Here is an 18,518-nt window from a genome sequence, read left to right as displayed (position 1 = left end):
GGCCCTCACGGTCTTAATCCCCATTTTACAGAGGAGGGAGCAGAAGCGTAGAAAAGTGAAGTTATTTGCCCAAGGTCACATAGCAGACAGGTAGCCTTCCGGCTCCCAAGCCTGTACTCCAACCATTAGGCCTTGTAGCTTTTCTAAACCGAGAACTTCGGCATTAGTGAGAAGCGAAGGGGAGGCCCGGGGGCCTCCTCTAGCCCCAGAAGGTATATAATGATGGTATTTGTTAAGCGCTTACTATGTGCCAAGCACTGTTCTAAGCGCTGGGGAGGTTACAAAGTGATCAGGTTGTCCCACGGGGGGGCTCACAGTCTTCATCCCCGTTTTACAGATGAGGCCACTGAGGCACTGAGAAGTCAAGTGACTTGCCCGAAGTCACACAGCTGACAAGTGGCGGAGCCGAGATTAGAACCTATGACGTCTGGCTCCCAAGCCCGCGCTCTTTCCACTGAGCCGCACGGCTGACTTGGGTGATATTTGCGGGGAAGGTGACGCAAGACGGGGGCTGAGAAAAACGGATTTATTCCAGAAAAAGAGTGAAACGGTCACTGGGGAACAATGGCTGGGAAGTGTTGGAGGGGATAGGAGGGAAAGAGATCATCTTGGCCACGATGGCTGGGAAGTGTTGGAGGGGATAGGAGGGAAAGAGATCATCTTGGCCAGGACGGTCCGTCTCCCCACTGGGGAAGTCAGAGGGTGGGAGAGTGTGGATGCACACCCGGGCTGGGATTGGTTTCCGTTCTTGGGGGGCGTGGGGGGGTCCTGGTGAGGGAAGAGGGGCAGCGGTGAGGTCCGGATCTGGTCCGGTCTGGTGGGGATGGGAGGACGCCGCAGGAAGGGAATGGCGCCTGGGGGAACGCGGGGCTTCCCCGTGGAGCACAGCTTTCCCAGCGTGGCGGTGGGGGGGCTGGGGTCCGGGCGGGGGTCACGCACAGGGCCCCATCTGGAGCCTGAGGACCCCGCTGCTGTGCAGCTGCAGGAGCAGGGCGAACTCGCGGCTCATGTGGCGGGTGCCGGGCGGGGGGAGCCGCCCGTCGTAGTAGTGGCGGGACGGGGCCCGGCTGCGGGGGCCGAAGGGGAGAGGCCAGAAGCCGTAGAGGCGGGGCGGGGCCCCCCGGCACAGCTCCAGGGCCGCGCCGGCCAGCACGAAGCCCGTGGACAGGCGCGGGGGCCGCAGGCCGCGGCCCGCCCAGTGGCCGGCCAGGCGGGCCAGGGAGCGCGGGTGCAGGAAGAGCGCCTGACCCCGGGGCCGGCCGCCGGCCTCCAGCGCCAGGGCCACCCGCAGCGACGCCGCCACGCCCGACAGGAAGGAGAAGCCGGGCACCAGCAGCCGGGCTCCCCGCAGCGGGCGCAGGGCCGACGGGAACGGCGCCCGCCGCCACGGCAGGTTCCCGAACCTGAGGAGAGTCACAGTAAGAACCGGGGGCCTCGCTAAGCACCCGACACTGTTCTACGGGCTGGGGTAGATACAAGGTCGGCAGGTGGGCCCGCCGTCTCCGTCCCCATTTACAGATGAGGGAACTGAGGCCCAGAGAAGCAAAGCGACTTGCCCAAGGTCACACGACGGACATGTGATGGAGCTGGGATTGCAATTTAAGTCGTCTGACTCCCAGCCCTGGGCTCTGTCCACTAGGCCACACTGCTTCTCTAATAATAATAATGATGGTATTTGTTAAGCGCTTACTATGTGCCGGGGGGGAATACAAGGTGATCAGGTTGTCCCACGTGGGGCTCACAGTCTCCATCCCCATTTTACAGATGAGGGAACTGAGGCCCAGAGAAGCGAAGGGACTTGCCCAAGGTCACACGACGGACATGTGACGGAACTGGGATTGCAATTTAAGTCGTCTGACTCCCAGCCCTGGGCTCTGTCCATTAGGCCACACTGCTTCTCTAAATAATAATAATGATGGCATTTGTTAAGCGCTTACTATGTGCCAAGCATTGTTCTAAGTGCCGGGGGAGGAGGGGAATACAAGGTGATCAGGTTGTCCCACGTGGGGCTCACAGTCTCCATCCCCATTTTACAGACGAGGGAACTGAGGCCCAGAGAAGCGAAGCGACTTGCCCAAGGTCACACGACGGACACGTGATGGAGCTGGGATTACAGTTTAAGTCGTCCTGACTCCCAGCCCTGGGCTCTGTCCACTAGGCCACACTGCTTCTCTAATAATAATAATGATGGTATTTGTTAAGCGCTTACTATGTGCCAAGCACTGTTCTAAGCATGGGGGGGGGGGAATACAAGGTGATCAGGTTGTCCCACAGGGGGCTCACAGTCTTCATCCCCATTTTACAGATGAGGGAACTGAGGCCCAGAGAAGCGAAGCGACTTGCCCAAGGTCACACGACGGACATGTGACGGAGCTGGGATTACAATTTAAGTCGTCCTGACCCCCAGCCCTAGACTCTGTCCACTAGGCCACACTGCTTCTCTAATAATGATGGTATTTGTTAAGCGCTTACTATGTGCCAAGCACTGTTCTAAGCACAGGGGGGGAATACAAGGTGATCAGGTTGTCCCACAGGGGGCTCACAGTCTCCATCCCCACTTTACAGATGAGGGAACTGAGGCCCAGGGAAGCGAAGCGAATTGCCCCAGGTCACACGACGGACACGTGATGGAGCTGGGATTACAATTTAAGTCGTCCTGACTCCCAGCCCTAGACTCTGTCCACTAGGCCACACTGCTTCTCTAATAATGATGGTATTTGTTAAGCGCTTACTATGTGCCAAGCACTGTTCTAAGCGCAGGGGGGGAATACAAGGTGATCAGGTTGTCCCACGTGGGGCTCACAGTCTTCATCCCCATTTGACAGATGAGGGAACTGAGGCCCAGAGAAGTGAAGTGACTTGCCCAAAGTCACACAGCTGACAATTGGCGGAGCTGGGATTTGAACCCATGACCTCTGACTCCAAAGCCCGGGCTCTTTCCACTGAGCCATGCTGCTTCTCTGTGGGCAGACCCCCCCTCCCCTCCCCTCCCCAGAGGCCACTGACCCTCGACCCCTCCCCTAGCCCTGGGCAGGGGGGGTGTTGAGCAGGGACCCTTAGCAACCAACGCCCCATCCTTAACCCCCGGTTCCCCAGAACCTCCCCAGCCCCCCCCCCCCACCCGCTAGGGCTGTCACCTTTGGGACAGGATACTGGGGTTCAGGGTGACCAGGTGGCTCTTGGTCCCCACATCCTTGGTCAGTTCCAGAGGGGGCAGCTTGAACCTTGGGGTGGGGTCAGACAAGAGGGATAAAGGTCCCCGAAGGTAGAGTGGCAGTCCCCTCCCTCCTCCAGCACACCCCTCTGACTCCTGCCACGGGTGGGGGCAGGGTGACGACTGCGGGGGGGGGTCTCACCTAATGACAAAGGCGGCCCGGTCGATCTCCTGGCCGCAGCGGCTGCCCTGCAGCATCCTCCCGCTGCCCACCACAGCGCAGTCCCGGGGGGCGCCGGGCCCGAACGGGGACACCTGGGGAGGGGGCCGAGCTGAGCCGGGAGGACCAAGGAGGACGGGGAGGGGCTGATTCCCACGGACGTCAGACACCCCCCCAATCCCCAGCCCCCCGACCTCAGGGAAGAGCCGTCGGAGACCAGAGCGCACGGTGATGTGGTGGCTGGGCTGTCCATCCAGGGTCAGGGTGGACCCCAGTGGGGCGTTGGTCTGGGTCACCACCAGCATGGAGCAGGCATCACAGCACTCAGCCAGCTTCTGCCTGTCGGGGGGGAGGAGGGGGCCGGGGGGCAGCGGGGGGAGGCACTGCGGGGAGGCGGGGGCGCGGGGCCATACAGGGTTTGGGGGAAACCATCGGGGGAAGGCCGTGACGGGTGTCGGGAGGAGCCGGGGTGCTCTGGGGGAAGATGATGAGGGGGGTGGGGGTCTTAGGGGGAAACTATCGGGGAAGGTCATGAGGGGTGGGGGGATCTTAGGGGGAGACTATAGGGTAAGGTGATGAGGGCTGTGGGGATCTTGGGGGGAACTATCAGGGGAAGGTGATGAGGGGTGTGGGGATCTTGGGGGGAAACTATCGGGAAGGTGATGAGGTGTGTAGGGATCTTAGGGGGAAACTATCAGGGGAAGATGATGGGGGTGGGGGGATCTTGGGGGGAAACTACTAACGGGAAGGTGATGAGGTGTGTAGGGATCTTGGGGGGAAACTACTAACGGGAAGGTGATGAGGTGTGTAGGGATCTTGGGGGGAACTATCAGGGGAAGGTGATGAGGGGTGTGGGGATCTTAGGGGGAAACTATCGGGAAGGTGATGAGAGGTGTGGGGGTCTTAGGGGGAAACTATCGGGGAAGGTGATGAGGGCTGTGGGGATCTTAGGGGGAAACTATCAGGGGAAGGTGATGAGGAGTGTGGGGATCTTGGGGGGAAACTATTGGGAAGGTGATGAGGTGTGTAGGGATCTTAGGGGGAAACTATCAGGGGAAGATGATGGGGGTGGGGGGATCTTGGGGGGAAACTACTAACGGGAAGGTGATGAGGTGTGTAGGGATCTTGGAGGGGGAACTATCATCAGGGGAAGGTGATGAGGGCTGTGGGGATCTTAGGGGGAAACTATCAGGGGAAGGTGATGAGGGGTGGGGGGATCTTAGGGGGAAACTATCAGGGGAAGATGATGAGGGGTGTGGGGATCTTGGGGGGGAAACTACTATTGGGAAGGTGATGAGGTGTGTAGGGATCTTAGGGGGGAACTATCAGGAGAAGGTGATGAGGGCTATGGAATCTTGGGGGAAACTATCAGGGGAAGGTGATGAGGGGTGGGGGGATCTTAGGGGGAAACTATCAGGGGAAGATGATGAGGGGTGTGGGGATCTTTGGGGGAAACTATCAGGAGAAGGTGATGAGGGCTATGGGGATCTTAGGGGGAAACTATCAGGGGAAGGTGATGAGGGGTGGGGGGATCTTACGGGGAAACTATCGGGGGAAGATGATGAGGGGTGTGGGGATCTTGGGGGGAAACTACTATCGGGAAGGTGATGAGGTGTGTAGGGATCTTAGGGGTAAACTATCAGGGGAAGGTGATGAGAGGTGTGGGGATCTTGGGGGGGAAAACTATCGGGAAGGTGATGAGGTGTGTAGGGATCTTAGGCTGAAACTATCAGGCGTGTGTGTGGGGGGTGCCAGGAGTGTTATAGGGGAACTCAGGGGGAAGGTGATGAGGGGTGTGGGAAGGTGCCAAGGGTGTTATGGGGGAAGGTGATGAGGGGGTGTGGTGGGTGCCAGGGGTGATATGGGGTAACTCCGTGGGGATGGTGATGCTGGGTGCTGGGGGGTTGTTTGGGGGCAGTCCCGGCAGGGCGTGGAGGGGCATTAGTGGGAGGGGAGCAGTGTGGGGCGGGGGGTGGGGGGTTCCGTCTTACCGATAGGCCCGCCTGCGATTGGGGCTGTCGCTCCAGGGACAGGCGTCCAGCTGCTCGGCCAGGGTCTGGATCCAATCTTCTTCCAGCCTGGGGAGGGTGGGGGGGGTCCCGGGAGGGGCCTAGCCTGGACAGACGAGACCCTCCCCCATCCCCTCCCCCTACCACCCTCTACCAGACAAGCCCTGGCCCACTGAGGGGAGCCCCGGCCCCCTCCCCAAGCTCAGGCCCCGTCTGTCCATCCATCCGTCCGTCCGTCCGGTCACTCACGGGTCTGGCAGGAGGTCCCAGCTGAGCGCCTTCCTCAGCTGCCAGCAGGGCCGGGGTTCGGTGGGCGAGGAAGGCGAAGGGGGCGAGGGGCTCAGCGCAGGTGGGGGCGGCAGGGCCTGGGCTGGGGGCAGGGCCGGGGGCCTGAGGGGGGCAGGGGAGTGGGGAACATGGGACCCCCGCTAAGAGTTAGCAGACCCCCCCCCCCCCCGCCCAGGGTGCTCTCTTCCCCTTCCCCCCCCACGCCCCTCTACTCTCTGCCCGCATCGCCTCTCCTCGACCCCCGCGCTCTCTCCCCCCAGCCCTCCCCCATTTAGGCCTCGGGTCCTAATCCCGCCTCTGCCACTTGTCAGCTGTGTCACTCTGGGCAAGTCACTTCACTGGGCCTGTCACCTCGTCTGGAAAATGGGGATTAAAAACCGCGAACCCCTCCGTGGGACAGCCGGATCACCCTGTATGCCCCCCAGCGCTTAGAGCGGCGCTTCGCACATAGTAAACTCTTAGCAAATGCCACCAGCATCATCATTACTATTATTATTACGTCCTCTCCCCCAATCCCCATTTCCCCCTTCTCTCCCTCTCCTCCCCCTCCCCCAATTCCCCTCGCCCCTCACCCCCTTCTCTGCCCCCCCACCCCCTGCTGTGTGTGTGTGTGTGTGTGTGTGTGTGTGTCTCTCTCTTCCCCCCCAGCGCCCCCCGGCCCCCTCCCCAGCCCCGCCTCAACCCCCCCCAGCCCCCCAACCCCCTTCTCAGCCCCCCAGCCCCCCCAGCCCCCTCCTCAGCCTCCCCTCAGCCCCCTCCTCAACCCCCCAACCCCCCCTCAGCCTCCTCCTCATCCCCCCAGCCCCCCCCCTCAGCCCCCCAACCCCCTCCTCAGCCTCCCCTCAGCCCCCCCCCTCAGCCCCCCAACCGCCTCCCCTCTACTCCCTAGCCCCCCCCAACCCCCCCAGCCCCAACCTCAGCCTCCCCTCAACCCCCCCAGGCCCCTCCTCACTCCCCCCCCAGCCCCCCTCCCCGCCCCCGGCCCCGGGCCCCGCTGAGGCGTTACCCGGGCGGGGCCGGCGCCCTTCGGTGCCCGGTGCGGGGCCGGGTGTGGGTGCGGGGGTCCCGCTGGGGGTCTGCCCGGCCCGGGGCCCGGGTCGGGTCGGGCGGCGGGGCGGCCCCGTGGGGCAGGGGCAGGAGCAGCAGGAGCAGGGGTAGGAGCAGCAGGGCCAGGCCGCAGCCCGGCGGGACCCCACGGGCCCGAGGGGGCATCGCCAGGCGGGGGTGGGGGGCGGGGGGCGGACACACACACACACACACACACACACCGGAGACCCTACACGCGCTCCTCCTCCTCCCCCCACCAGACCCCCCCGGCGGAGGGGCGCCCCCTACCGCCGGGGCCCGGCCGGGACAGCCGGCACCGCGCCCCCTGCCGGCGGGGGAAGTTGGCGGCGGCGGCGGGGCTCCCCTCCGAGCCGGGGATGGGCGCCCCCTACCGGCGGGGAGAGCTGGCGGCGGCGGGGCTCCCCCTCGGCGCCGGGGACGAGCGCCCCCTGCCGGCGGGGAGAGCTGGCGGCGGCGGGGCTCCCCTCCGAGCCGGGGTCGAGCGCCCCCTACCGGCGGGGAGAGCTGGCGGCGGCGGGGCTCCCCTCGGCGCCGGGGACGAGCGCCCCCTGACGGCGGGGGGGGGGGGAGTTGGTGGCAGCGGAGCTCCCCCCGGCGCCGGGGACGAGCGCCCCCTGCCGGCCCCGCCAATTGTCAGCTGTGTGACTTTGGGCAAGCCACTTCACTGTGCCTCAGTTACCTCATCTGTAAAGTGGGGATTAAGACTGTGAGCCCCCTGTGGGACAACCTGATCACCATGTAACCTCCCCAGCGCTTAGAAGGCTGCCCATCCCCTCGCCCCCTCCTACCTCACCTCCCTTCTCTCCTTCTCCAGCCCAGCCCGCACCCTCCGCTCCTCCGCCACTAATGTCCTCACCGTTAGGCCTCGTTCTCGCCCGTCCCGCCGTCGACCCCCGGCCCACGTCCTCCCCCGGGCCTGGAATGCCCTCCCTCCACACATCCGCCAAGCTAGCTCTCTTCCTCCCTTCAAGGCCCTACTGAGAGCTCACCTCCTCCAGGAGGCCTTCCCACACTGAGGCCCTTCCTTCCTCTCCCCCTCGTCCCCTTCTCCATCCCCCCCATCTTACCTCCTTCCCTTCCCCACAGCACCTGTATATATGTATGTGCTTGTGCGTATTTATCACTCTATTTACTTTACTTGTACATATCTATTCTATTGATTTTATTTTGTTAGTATGTTTGGTTTCGTTGTCTGCCTCCCCCTTCTAGACTGTGAGCCCGCTGTTGGGTAGGGACTGTCTCTAGGTTGCCAACTTGTACTTCCCAAGCGCTTAGTCCAGTGCTCTGCACACAGTAAGCGCTCAATAAATACGATTGATTGATTGATTAGAACAGTGCTCTGCACATAGTAAGCGCTTAATAAATGCCATTATTATTATTATTACAGTGCTCGGAATGGTTTTGACATATGCCGTTTAACAAATACCACTTAAAAAAACCAAAAACGTGGTGCAGCAGGGTTTAGAACCCAGGTCGACTTCCACGCCCATGCTCTAGCTACTAGGCCACACTCCTTTTCATGCTCCTTCCCTTCTATCCCCACTGGTCCCCTGGGTCCAGGGCCGTGCCTATGGTGCTGGGGGGGGGGAGGAGGGGTCCTATCGGCCTAGAGAGGGGTACCCCCCAAAACACACCCAGTCGTTCCAGCTCCTCGGAGCCCAGTTTTATTGGACGTACGGCGGGGTGGGGGACAGGAGGCGGGGGGCTTGTGCAGCCCCGAGCTCACCCCTTCCGAAAGGGATGGGCAGGGAGAGTGTTTTAGTTCCCAGCGCCTCCGCTCAGACCGTCCACTTCAGGCACCTGCGGACAGAGAGGGGACGGACCGGGTGGCTCCACTTCTGGAGGTCGGCCCTGGGTTGGAGCCCCCCCGGGGTCCCCCGCGCGCCCCTCTCTCTCCCACAACCGAACGGCGTGGCTCAGTGGAAAGAGCCCCGGCTTGGGAGTCAGAGGTCATGGGTTCTAATCCCGACTCCGCCCCTTGCCAGCTGTGTGACTTGGTCACTTCACTTCTCTGTGCCTCGGTTACCTCGTCTGTAAAGTGGGGATTAAGACCGTGAGCCCGCCGTGGGACAACCTGATCACCTTGGAACCTCCCCAGCGCTTAGAACAGCACATAGTTTAAGCGCTTAATAAATGCCATTATTATTATTATTCTCAGTTTCCTCATCTGTAAAATGGGGACGAAGATAATAATAATTCAGCGCTTAGAACAGTGCTTTGCACATAGTAAGCGCTTAATAAATGCCATTATTATTATTATTCTCGGTTCCCTCATCTGTAAAATGGGGACGAAGACTGTGAGCCCCCCCCACCCCGTGGGACAACCTTGATTACCTTGTGCTTAGAACAGTGCTTGGCACATAGTAAGCGCTGAATTATTATTCAGCGCTTAGAACAGTGCTTTGCACATAGTAAGCGCTTAATAAATGCCATCATTATTATTATTATTATTCTCAGTTCCCTCATCTGTAAAATGGGGACGAAGACTGTGAGCCCCCCCGCATGGGACAACCTTGATTACCTTGTGCTTAGAACAGTGCTTGGCACATAGTAAGTGCTGAATTATTATTCAGCACTTAGAACAGTATTTGGCACATAGTAAGCGCTGAATCATTATCCAGCGCTTAGAACAGTGCTTTGCACATAGTAAGCGCTTAATAAATGCCATCATCATCATTATTATTATTATTCTCGGTTCCCTCATCTGTAAAATGGGGACGAAGACTGTGAGCCCCCCCCCCCCCCCCACGTGGGACAACCTTGATTACCTTGTGCTTAGAACAGTGCTAGGCACATAGTAAGCACTTAATAAATGCCATCATTATTATTATTATTCTCGGTTCCCTCATTTGTAAAATGGGGACAAAGTCTGTGAACCCCCCCATGGGACAACCTGGATTATTTTGTGCTTAGAACAGTGCTTGGCACATAGTAAGTGCTGAATTATTATTCTGCGCTTAGAACAGTGCTTGGCACACAGTAAGCGCTGAATTATTACTGAGCACTTAGAACAGTGCTTTGCACATAGTAAGCGCTTAATAAATGCCATCATTATTATTATTATTATTATTCTCGGTTCCCTCATCTGTAAAATGGGGACGAAGACTGTGAGCCACCCCCCCACCCCCGTGGGACAACCTGGATTACCTTGTGCTTAGAACAGTGCTTGGCACATAGTAAATGCTGAATTATTATTGAGCGCTTAGAACAGTGCTTGGCACATAGTAAGTGCTTAGCAAATGCCATCATTATGATTATTATTATTATTATTCTTATTCTCAGTTCCCTCAGCTGTAAAATGGGGATGAAGACTGTGAGCCGCCCCCCCCGCCCCCCGCCCCCGTGGGGCAACCTGGATTACCTTGTGCTTAGAACAGTGCTTGGCACATAGTAAGCGCTGAATTATTATTGAGCGCTTAGAACAGTGCTTTGCACATAGTAAGCGCTTAATAAATGCCATCATTATTATCCGCGGGTGGTGCGGGAGTTGTGCGTTCGTGTGGATTCCGGGTGTCACGGAGCGGCCGGGGCGCCGGCCGGGGGAGGGTGGTCCCCGGCCCTTACCGGGTCTCGTGGTGGGTGCCCAGGCAGCGCACGGTGCAGTAGCGGGCACCGCAGGACACACAGGTGTAGGGGGAGGGGAAGCCACACACGGCGCAGAACGGCCTCTGGGGCCGCGACGACGGGGCCGCACACGCCGTCACGTAGTTGGGGCCCTCCGCCGTGCTCAGGTTCTGCGTGGGGGGCGGACGGGGGGGACACACCTTTTAGACTGTGAGCCCACTGTTGGGTAGGGACTGTCTCTGTGTGTTGCCAATTTGTACTTCCCAAGCGCTTAGTACAGTGCTCTGCACATAGTAAGCGCTCTAGAAACGCTCTGGGCATATCACTCCCCTCCTCAAAAATCTCCAGTGGCTACCAATCAATCCGCGCATCAGGCAGAAACCCCTCACCCTGGGCTTCCAGGCTGTCCATCCATCCCCTCGCCCCCTCCTACCTCACCTCCCTTCTCTCCTTCTACTGCCCAGCCCGCACCCTCCGCTCCTCCACCACTAATCTCCTCACTGTACCTCGCTCTCGCCTGTCCCGCCATCGACCCCCGGCCCACGTCATCCCCCGGGCCTGGAATGCCCTCCCTCTGCCCATCCGCCAAGCTAGCTCTCTTCCTCCCTTCAAGGCCCTGCTGAGAGCTCACCTCCTCCAGGAGGCCTTCCCACACTGAGCCCCTTCCTTCCTCTCCCCCTCGTCCCCCTCTCCATCCCCCCATCTTACCTCCTTCCCTTCCCCACAGCACCTGTATATATGTATCTATGTTTGTACGTATTTATTACTCTATTTATTTTACTTGTACATTTCTATCCTGTTTATTTTATTTTGTTGGTATGTTTGGTTCTGTTCTCTGTCTCCCCCTTTTAGACTGTGAGCCCACTGTTGGGTAGGGACTGTCTCTATGTGTTGCCAATTTGTACTTCCCAAGCGCTTAGTCCAGTGCTCTGCACATAGTAAGCGCTCAATAAATACGATTGATTGATTGATTGAATAAATACGATCGATGATGATGACACACGGATGGACGCGGGATCGCCCCCCCCCCCCCCCCCAAATCCCCGCCCGCCCGCTACCTGCTCCTCCAGCAGAGCCTGGAAGTTCTTCCGGAAGCGAAGCTTGAAGTGGTCACCCCGGGTTTTCTTCTTCTTCTTCCCTGGGGAGCCGACGGCGGGGAGAGACACGATCGGGCCCCATCGCCCCTCTTCCTCGGCTCCCACTCCCCGACCCCCGGGGCACGGGCTTACTCTAGACTGTTGCTCATGTCTTAGCTTTAATTCTACTTGTTCTGACGACTTGACGCCCGTCCACATTCATTCATTCCTTCGATCGTATTTGGTGAGCGCTTACTGTGCGCAGAGCACTGGACTAAGCGCTTGGGAAGTCCAGGTTGGCGACATATAGAGACGGTCCCTACCCAACGGCGGGCTCACAGTCTAGAAGGGGGAGACAGGCAACAAAACATATAAACTAAATAAAATAAATAGAATATGTACAAGTAAAATAAATAGAGTAATAAATACGTACAAACATATATACAGGTGCTGTGGGGAGGGGAAGGAGGTAAGGCAGGGGGATGGGGAGGGGGACGAGGGGGAGAGGAAGGAGGGGGCTCAGTGTGGGAAGGCCTCCTGGAGGAGGTGAGCTCTCAGTAGGGCCTTGAAGGGAGGAAGAGAGCTGGCTTGGCGGATGGGCGGAGGGAGGGCCATTCCGGGCCAGGGGGAGGACGTGGGCCGGGGGTCGACGGCGGGACGGGCGAGAATAAGGCACATGTTTTGTTTTGTCATCTGTCTCCCCCTTCTAGACTGTGAGCCCGTTGTTGTGTAGGGACCGTCTCTATATGTTGCCAACTTGTACTTCCCAAGCGCTTAGTACAGTGCTCTGCACATAGTAAGCACTCAATAAATACGACTGAATGAATGAAGGAATGTCCAGGAGGCCTTCCCAGACGGAAGCCCCCTTTTCCTCTCCTCCTCCCCATCCCCCCCGGCCCTACCTCCTTCCCCTCCCCACAGCACCTGTATATATGTTTGTACAGATTGACTACTCTATTTTATTTTACTTGTATATATTTACTATTCTATTTATTTTGTCAATGATGTGCATAGAGCTTTAATTCTATTTGCTCTGATGACTTTGAAACCTGTCAACATGTTTTGTTTTGCCGTCTGTCTCCCCCTTCTAGACTGTGAGCCCGTTGTGGGGTAGCACTTCTCTGAGCCTCAGTGACCTCATCTGTAAAATGGGGATGAAGACTGTGAGCCCTCCATGGGACAACCTGATCACCTTGTACCCCCCACAGCGCTTAGAACAGTGCTTTGCACATAGTAAGCGCTTAACAAATGCCATCATTAATTAATTATATGTTGCCGACTTGTACTTCCCAAGCGCTTAGTCCAGTGCTCTGCACACAGTAAGCGCTCGATAAATACGATTGAATGAATGAATGAATGAATGAATCTGCTTATTCTCTTGCCTTGTCCTCTCCCAAGCACTTAGAGCGGCGCGCTGCACAAAGTAAGTGCTCAATTAACACCCTTGATTGATTGATCATTCAAATCCTGTTGGTCTTCCCCTCTACCTTCTCTGGAACCTCTGCCTTCCTCTCCATAATAATAATAATGATGGCATTTATTAAGCGCTTACTACGTGCAAAGCACTGTTCTAAGCACTGGGGAGGTTACAAGGTTATCAGGTTGGCCCACGAGGGCCTCACAGTCTTAATCCCCATTCTACAAATGAGGTACTGAGGCCCAGAGAAGTGAAGCGACTTGCCCAAAGTCACACAGCTGAGAATTGGCAGAGCCGGGGTTTGAACCCCTGACCTCTGACTCCAAAGCCCGGGCTCTCTCCACTGAGCTACAGTCCACGTCCCACACAGGGTGCTCATTCTCCATCCCCACCTTACAGATGAGGCAACCGAGGCACAGCGAAGTGAAGTGGCGTGCCCAAGGCCACCCAGCCCACGGGTGGCCGAGCCGGGACTAGAACCCAGGCCCGTGCTCTAGCCACTCATCCAGGGCACTTAACCTCGGTGCCTCAGTCACCTCATCTGCGAAATGGGGACTAAGAGTGTAAACCCATGAGACAGGGACTCTGCCCAACCTAACTTGAATCAACCCCAGCACCTGCAACAGTGCTCGGCCCACATTAGGCGCTTAACAAGTGCCCTAATTGTTATGAAGGCTCCCTTCAGTTCTCACCCGTGCATTCTTCCCCAGCGCTTGGCACAGTGCTCTCTCGGCACACGGGAGACAGGGACGCTTAATAGTCCATCTCTTCCTCCTCCTCATCTCCCACCACCACCAACCCTACTCCTCCTCTTCCTCTTTCTTCTCCCCCTTCTCCATCTCCTCGCAGGACCTCGATCTCGCCTCCGGCCCCTCGCCCGCGTCCCTCCTCTGGCCTGGAGTGGCTCAAATGCTGGAGGTGGCCCCCGTGCCCTTCCCCCCCCCCCGATCCCCTCCTCCGTCCCCCACCCCGGCCCCCAGTCTCACCAGTATCGGCGTCGTCGTGGAACTGGGGCAGCCGCTTCCCCAGCTGCAGCTGCAGCAGCCCGGCGTGAGGGTCGTCTTGGAAGTTGTCGTTCTCCAAGGCCTCGAGCTGGCGGGTCATCCGCCGCTGCCGCGTGGCCCGGTCCAAAACCCGCCGCTGCCCGGGGGCTTGGGAGCGCACTGGTGGGGAGAGGCGGGGGGGAAACTGAGTAAGGGAAAGGTAGGAGGAGAGAGGGGGGACCTTAACAAGGGGGAAGCGCCGGAAGGAGAGGAGGGAGGGAACCCAGACTCAGGGAGGGTAATAAGGACCCAGTGGTCATCAGGGAGGGGAGAAAGACAGGGTAATAAGGGCCCAGTGATCCAAGGGCCGCGTGGTGCATAAAGCCAGAGGACCTGGGTTCTAATCCCGCCTCCACCACTGGCTTGCCGCTTGACCTTGGGCAAGTCAGCGCGGCGCGATGGAAGAGGTGCGGGCCGGAAAGCCGGAGGCCCGAGTCCCGGCTCTGACGCCCGTTCCCTGCGTGGCCTTGGGCAAGTCGCTTAATCGCCCCATGCCTCCGTTTCCCCAAACTGGGGGTAACAATACCCGAACCCTACCTCGCAGGGGTGTTGTGAGGAGTAAGGATGCAAGGCGCTCTGGTAATAAAAGCACCACTGAGAAACGCACTTTTGCATAAGCAGCGTGGTGTAGCGGCTACAGCACAGCCCTGGGAGTCAGAAGGTCAAGGGTTCGAATTCCGGCTCCACCACTTGGCTGCTGGGTGACCTCGGGCAAGTCACTTTAGAGAAGCAGCGTGGCTCAGTGGAAAGAGCCCGGGCTTGGGAGCCAGGGGTCATGGGTTCTAATCCACTAGTCACTTAACTTCTCTGTGCCTCAGTGACCTCATCTGTAAAATGGGGATGAAGACTGTGAGCCCCTCGTGGGACAACCCGCTCACCTTGTAACCATCCCCAGCGCTTAGAACGGTGCTTCACACATAGTAAGCGTTTGTAACAAACACCATCATTATTATTAATAAAAGCACCACCTAGAAACTCAATTTTGTGTTCCTCTCCCCCTCCTCATCCCCCGGCCTTACCTCCTTCCCCTCCCCACAGCACCTGTATATATGTATATATGTTTGTACGTATTTATTACTCTATTTTATTTGCACATATTTATTCTACTTATTTTATTTTGTTAATATGTTTTGTTTTGTTGTCTGTCCCCCCCCTTCTAGACTGTGAGCCCGCTGCTGGGTAGGGACCGTCTCTATATGTTGCCAACGTGTACTTCCCAAGCGCTTAGTACAGTGCTCTGCACACAGTAAGCGCTCAATAAATACAACTGAATGAATGAATGAATGAGTTTTGCAGAAGCAGTGTGGTGTAGTGGCTAGAGCCCAGGGCTGGGAGTCAGGAGGTCATAATAATAATAATAATAATAATAATAATAATAATAATAATAATAATGTCATTTAGTAAGTGCTTACTATGTGCAATGCACTGTTCTAAGCTCTGGGGAGGTTATTCAATTCAATTCTATTTACTGAGCGCTTACTGTGTGCAGAGCACTGTACTAAGCGCTTGCCAACTTGTACTTCCCAAGTGCTTAGTACAGTGCTCTGCACACAGTAAGCGCTCAATAAATACGATTGAATGAATGAATGGTTGGCAACATATAGAGACGGTCCCTACCCAACAGTGGGCTCACAGTCTAGAAGATTGGGTCAGCTGGGTGACTTTCTAGACGGTGAGCCCGCTGTTGGGTAGGGGCCGACCGTCTCTATATGTTGCCGACTTGGACTTCCCAAACGCTTAGTACAGTGCTCTGCACACAGTAAGTGCTCAATAAATACGATTGAATGAATGAATCCCCTCCCCACAGCACCTGTATATGTGCTTGTACAGATTTATTACTTTATTTTACTTGTACATATTTACTATTCTATTTATTTTGTTAATGATGTCCATTTGGCTTTAATTCTATTTGTTCTGACGACTTGCCACCTGTCCACATGTTTTCTTTTATTGTCTGTCTCCCCCTTCTAGCCTGTGAGCTCATTGTTGGGTAGGGACTGTCTCTATATATATGTCGCAAACTTGGACTTCCCAGGCGCTTAGTACAGTGCTCTGCACACAGTAAGCGTTCAATAAATACGACTGAATGAATGAATCCCCTCCCCACAGCACCTGTATATGTGTTTGTACAGATTTATTGTTCTATTTATTTTACTTGTACATATTTACTATTCTATTTATTTTGTTAATGGTGTCCATTTGGCTTTAATTCTATTTGTTCTGACGATTTGACACCTGTCCACATGTTTTGTTTTGTTGTCTGTCTCCCCCTTCTAGACTGTGAGCTCGTTGTTGGGTAGGGACTGTCTCTCTATATATGTCGCCAACTTGGACTTCCAAAGCGCTTAGCACATGGCTCTGCACACAGTTAGCGCTCAATACGATTGAATGAATGAATCCCCTCCCCACAGCACCTGTATATGTGTTTGTACATATTTATTACTCTATTTTACTTGTACATATTTACTATTCTATTTATTTTGTTAATGATGTCCATTTGGCTTTAATTCTATTTGTTCTGACGACTTGACACCTGTCCACATGTTTTGTTTTATTGTCTGTCTCCCCCTTCTAGCCTGTGAGCTGGTTGTTGGGTAGGGACTGTCTCTATATATATCTCGCCAACTTGGACTTCCCAAGCGCTTAGTACAGTGCTCTGCACACAGTAAGTGCTCAATACGATTGAATGAATGAATCCCCTCCCCACAGCACCTGTATATGTGTTTGTACAGATTTATTACTCTATTTTACTTGTACATATTTACTATTCTATTTATTTTGTTAATGATGTCCATTTGGCTTTAATTCTATTTGTTCTGACGATTTGACACCTGTCCACATGTTTTGTTTTGTTGTCTGTCTCCCCCCTCTAGACTGTGAGCTCGTTGTTGGGTAGGGACCGTCTCTATCCAACCTGGACTTCCCAAGCGCTTAGTACAGTGCTCTGCACACAGTAAGCGTTCAATAAATACGACTGAATGAATGAATCCCCTCCCCACAGCACCTGTATATGTGTTTGTACAGATTTATTACTCTATTTATTTTACTTGTACATATTTACTATTCTATTTATTTTGTTAATGGTGTCCATTTGGCTTTAATTCTGTTTGTTCTAACGATTTGACACCTGTCAACATGTTTTGTTTTGTTGTCTGTCTCCCCCTTCTAGCCTGTGAGCTCGTTGTTGGGTAGGGACTGTCTCTCTATATATTCATTCATTCATTCAATTCTATTTATTGAGCGCTTACTGTGTGCAGAGCACTGTACTAAGGGCTTGGGAAGTACAATTCAGTAAGAAACAGAGACAATCCCTAACCACAACAGGCTCACAGTCTAGAAGCAGGGAGATAGACATCAAAACAAGTGAACAGGCGTTAGCAGCATTATTATAAATAAAAAAAAATATAGACACATCATTAAAAAATAACAGAATTGTAATTATAAATATATACATATAAAGGAAATGGCTATTTGAAATTTCAACGTCTATGCTTTACTTTCATCAGGGTAGGGACAGTCTCTCTATATATTCATTCATTCACTCAATTCTATTTATTGAGCGCTTACTGTGTGCAGAGCACTGTACTAAGCGCTTGGAAAGTACAATTCAGTAACAAATAGAGACAATCCCTAACCACAACAGGCTCACAGTCTAGAAGCAGGGAGATAGACATCAAAACAAGTGAACAGGCGTTAGCAGCATTATTATAAATAAAAAAAATAGATATAGACACATCATTAAAAAATAATAGAATTGTAAATACAGACACCATTAAAAAATAATAGAATTGTAATTATAAATATATATATATAAAGGAAATGGCTATTTGAAATTTCAACGTCTATGCTTTACTTTCATCAGGGTAGGGACTGTCTCTATATGTTGCCAACTTGGACTTGCCAAGCGCTTAGTCCAGTGCTCTGCACACAGTAAGCGCTCAATAAATACAATTGAGTGAATGAAGCTCTCTTCCTCCCTTCAAAGCCCTACTGGGAGCTCACCTCCTCCAGGAGGCCTTCCCAGACTGACCATGTCTATATGTTGCCAACTTGGACTTGCCAAGCGCTTAGTACAGTGCTCTGCACACAGTAATTGCTCAATAAATACGATTGATTGATTAATTGAAAAAAATGCCAGAAGAGGACCCAAAAGTGGTGAGGAACAGGAGCATCAAGGCCCTTCCGGGTCAGAGGTCAACAAGGGGTTAGGGGGCAAAAGTCAGAGGCGTCCTGTGGGGGGCGCGCAAGACTCACCCGACGGCTTCTTCTCCACCATGTTGGCTAGAGCCCGGCAGCCACGCAGGCGCACTAGGACTCTCCGGGGCCACGCCCCCACACTTCCGGTTCCCCCCCGCCGCCTCAGAGGGGGCAGATCCACATTCATTCATTCATTCATTCATTCAGTGGTATTTATTGAGCGCTTACTGTGTGTAGAGCACGGGACTAAGCGCTTGGGAAGTCCAAGTTGGCAACATCTAGAGACGGTCCCTACCCAACAGCGGGCTCACAGTCTAGAAGGGGGAGATAGAGAACAAAACAAAACAGATTAACAAAATAAAATAGAGTAATAAATTCATTGATTCATTCAATCGTATTTATTGAGTGCTTACTGTGTGCAGAGCACTGGACTAAGCGCTTGGGAAGTCCAAGTTGGCAACATATAGAGACGGTCCCTACCC

At 55.1% G+C, this 18,518-nt stretch overlaps 2 protein-coding genes across 3 annotated transcripts; both read right to left on the bottom strand.

Moving 5' to 3' along the window:
* Positions 1-931: 931 nt before the first annotated feature.
* On the bottom strand, positions 932-8,260 carry LOC119946781 (alpha-N-acetylneuraminide alpha-2,8-sialyltransferase-like). The gene is made up of 9 exons (XM_038768233.1): positions 8,249-8,260; positions 7,111-7,227; positions 6,678-6,747; positions 5,633-5,753; positions 5,366-5,452; positions 3,569-3,713; positions 3,357-3,469; positions 3,138-3,224; positions 932-1,403 (listed from the first exon to the last, which is right to left on the bottom strand). The coding sequence occupies exons 1-9, from the start codon at positions 8,258-8,260 to the stop codon at positions 932-934; spliced, it is 1,224 nt and encodes a 407-aa protein (XP_038624161.1).
* Positions 5,757-18,130, bottom strand: ZNHIT1 (zinc finger HIT-type containing 1). Of its 2 annotated transcripts, XR_005456476.1 has the most exons (6): positions 18,094-18,130; positions 13,783-13,959; positions 11,362-11,441; positions 10,304-10,473; positions 8,466-8,539; positions 5,757-5,773 (listed from the first exon to the last, which is right to left on the bottom strand). XR_005456476.1 is itself a non-coding variant. In XM_038768729.1 (5 exons), exons 1-5 carry the CDS (start codon positions 18,113-18,115, stop codon positions 8,518-8,520), a joined length of 471 nt encoding a protein of 156 aa, XP_038624657.1. In that variant the 5' UTR covers positions 18,116-18,130; the 3' UTR covers positions 8,381-8,517. The 2 variants fall into 2 exon arrangements, 1 of the variants encoding a protein (XP_038624657.1); XM_038768729.1 differs by lacking the exon at positions 5,757-5,773 and having other exon boundaries at positions 8,381-8,539.
* Positions 18,131-18,518: the final 388 nt, after the last annotated feature.

The sequence above is a fragment of the Tachyglossus aculeatus genome, chromosome Y4, assembly GCF_015852505.1.
Source record: "Tachyglossus aculeatus isolate mTacAcu1 chromosome Y4, mTacAcu1.pri, whole genome shotgun sequence".
NCBI lineage: Eukaryota > Metazoa > Chordata > Mammalia > Monotremata > Tachyglossidae > Tachyglossus > Tachyglossus aculeatus.
The sequence above is the reverse complement of the archived record's forward strand: the minus strand, read 5'-3'. Positions and strand labels throughout refer to the sequence as shown.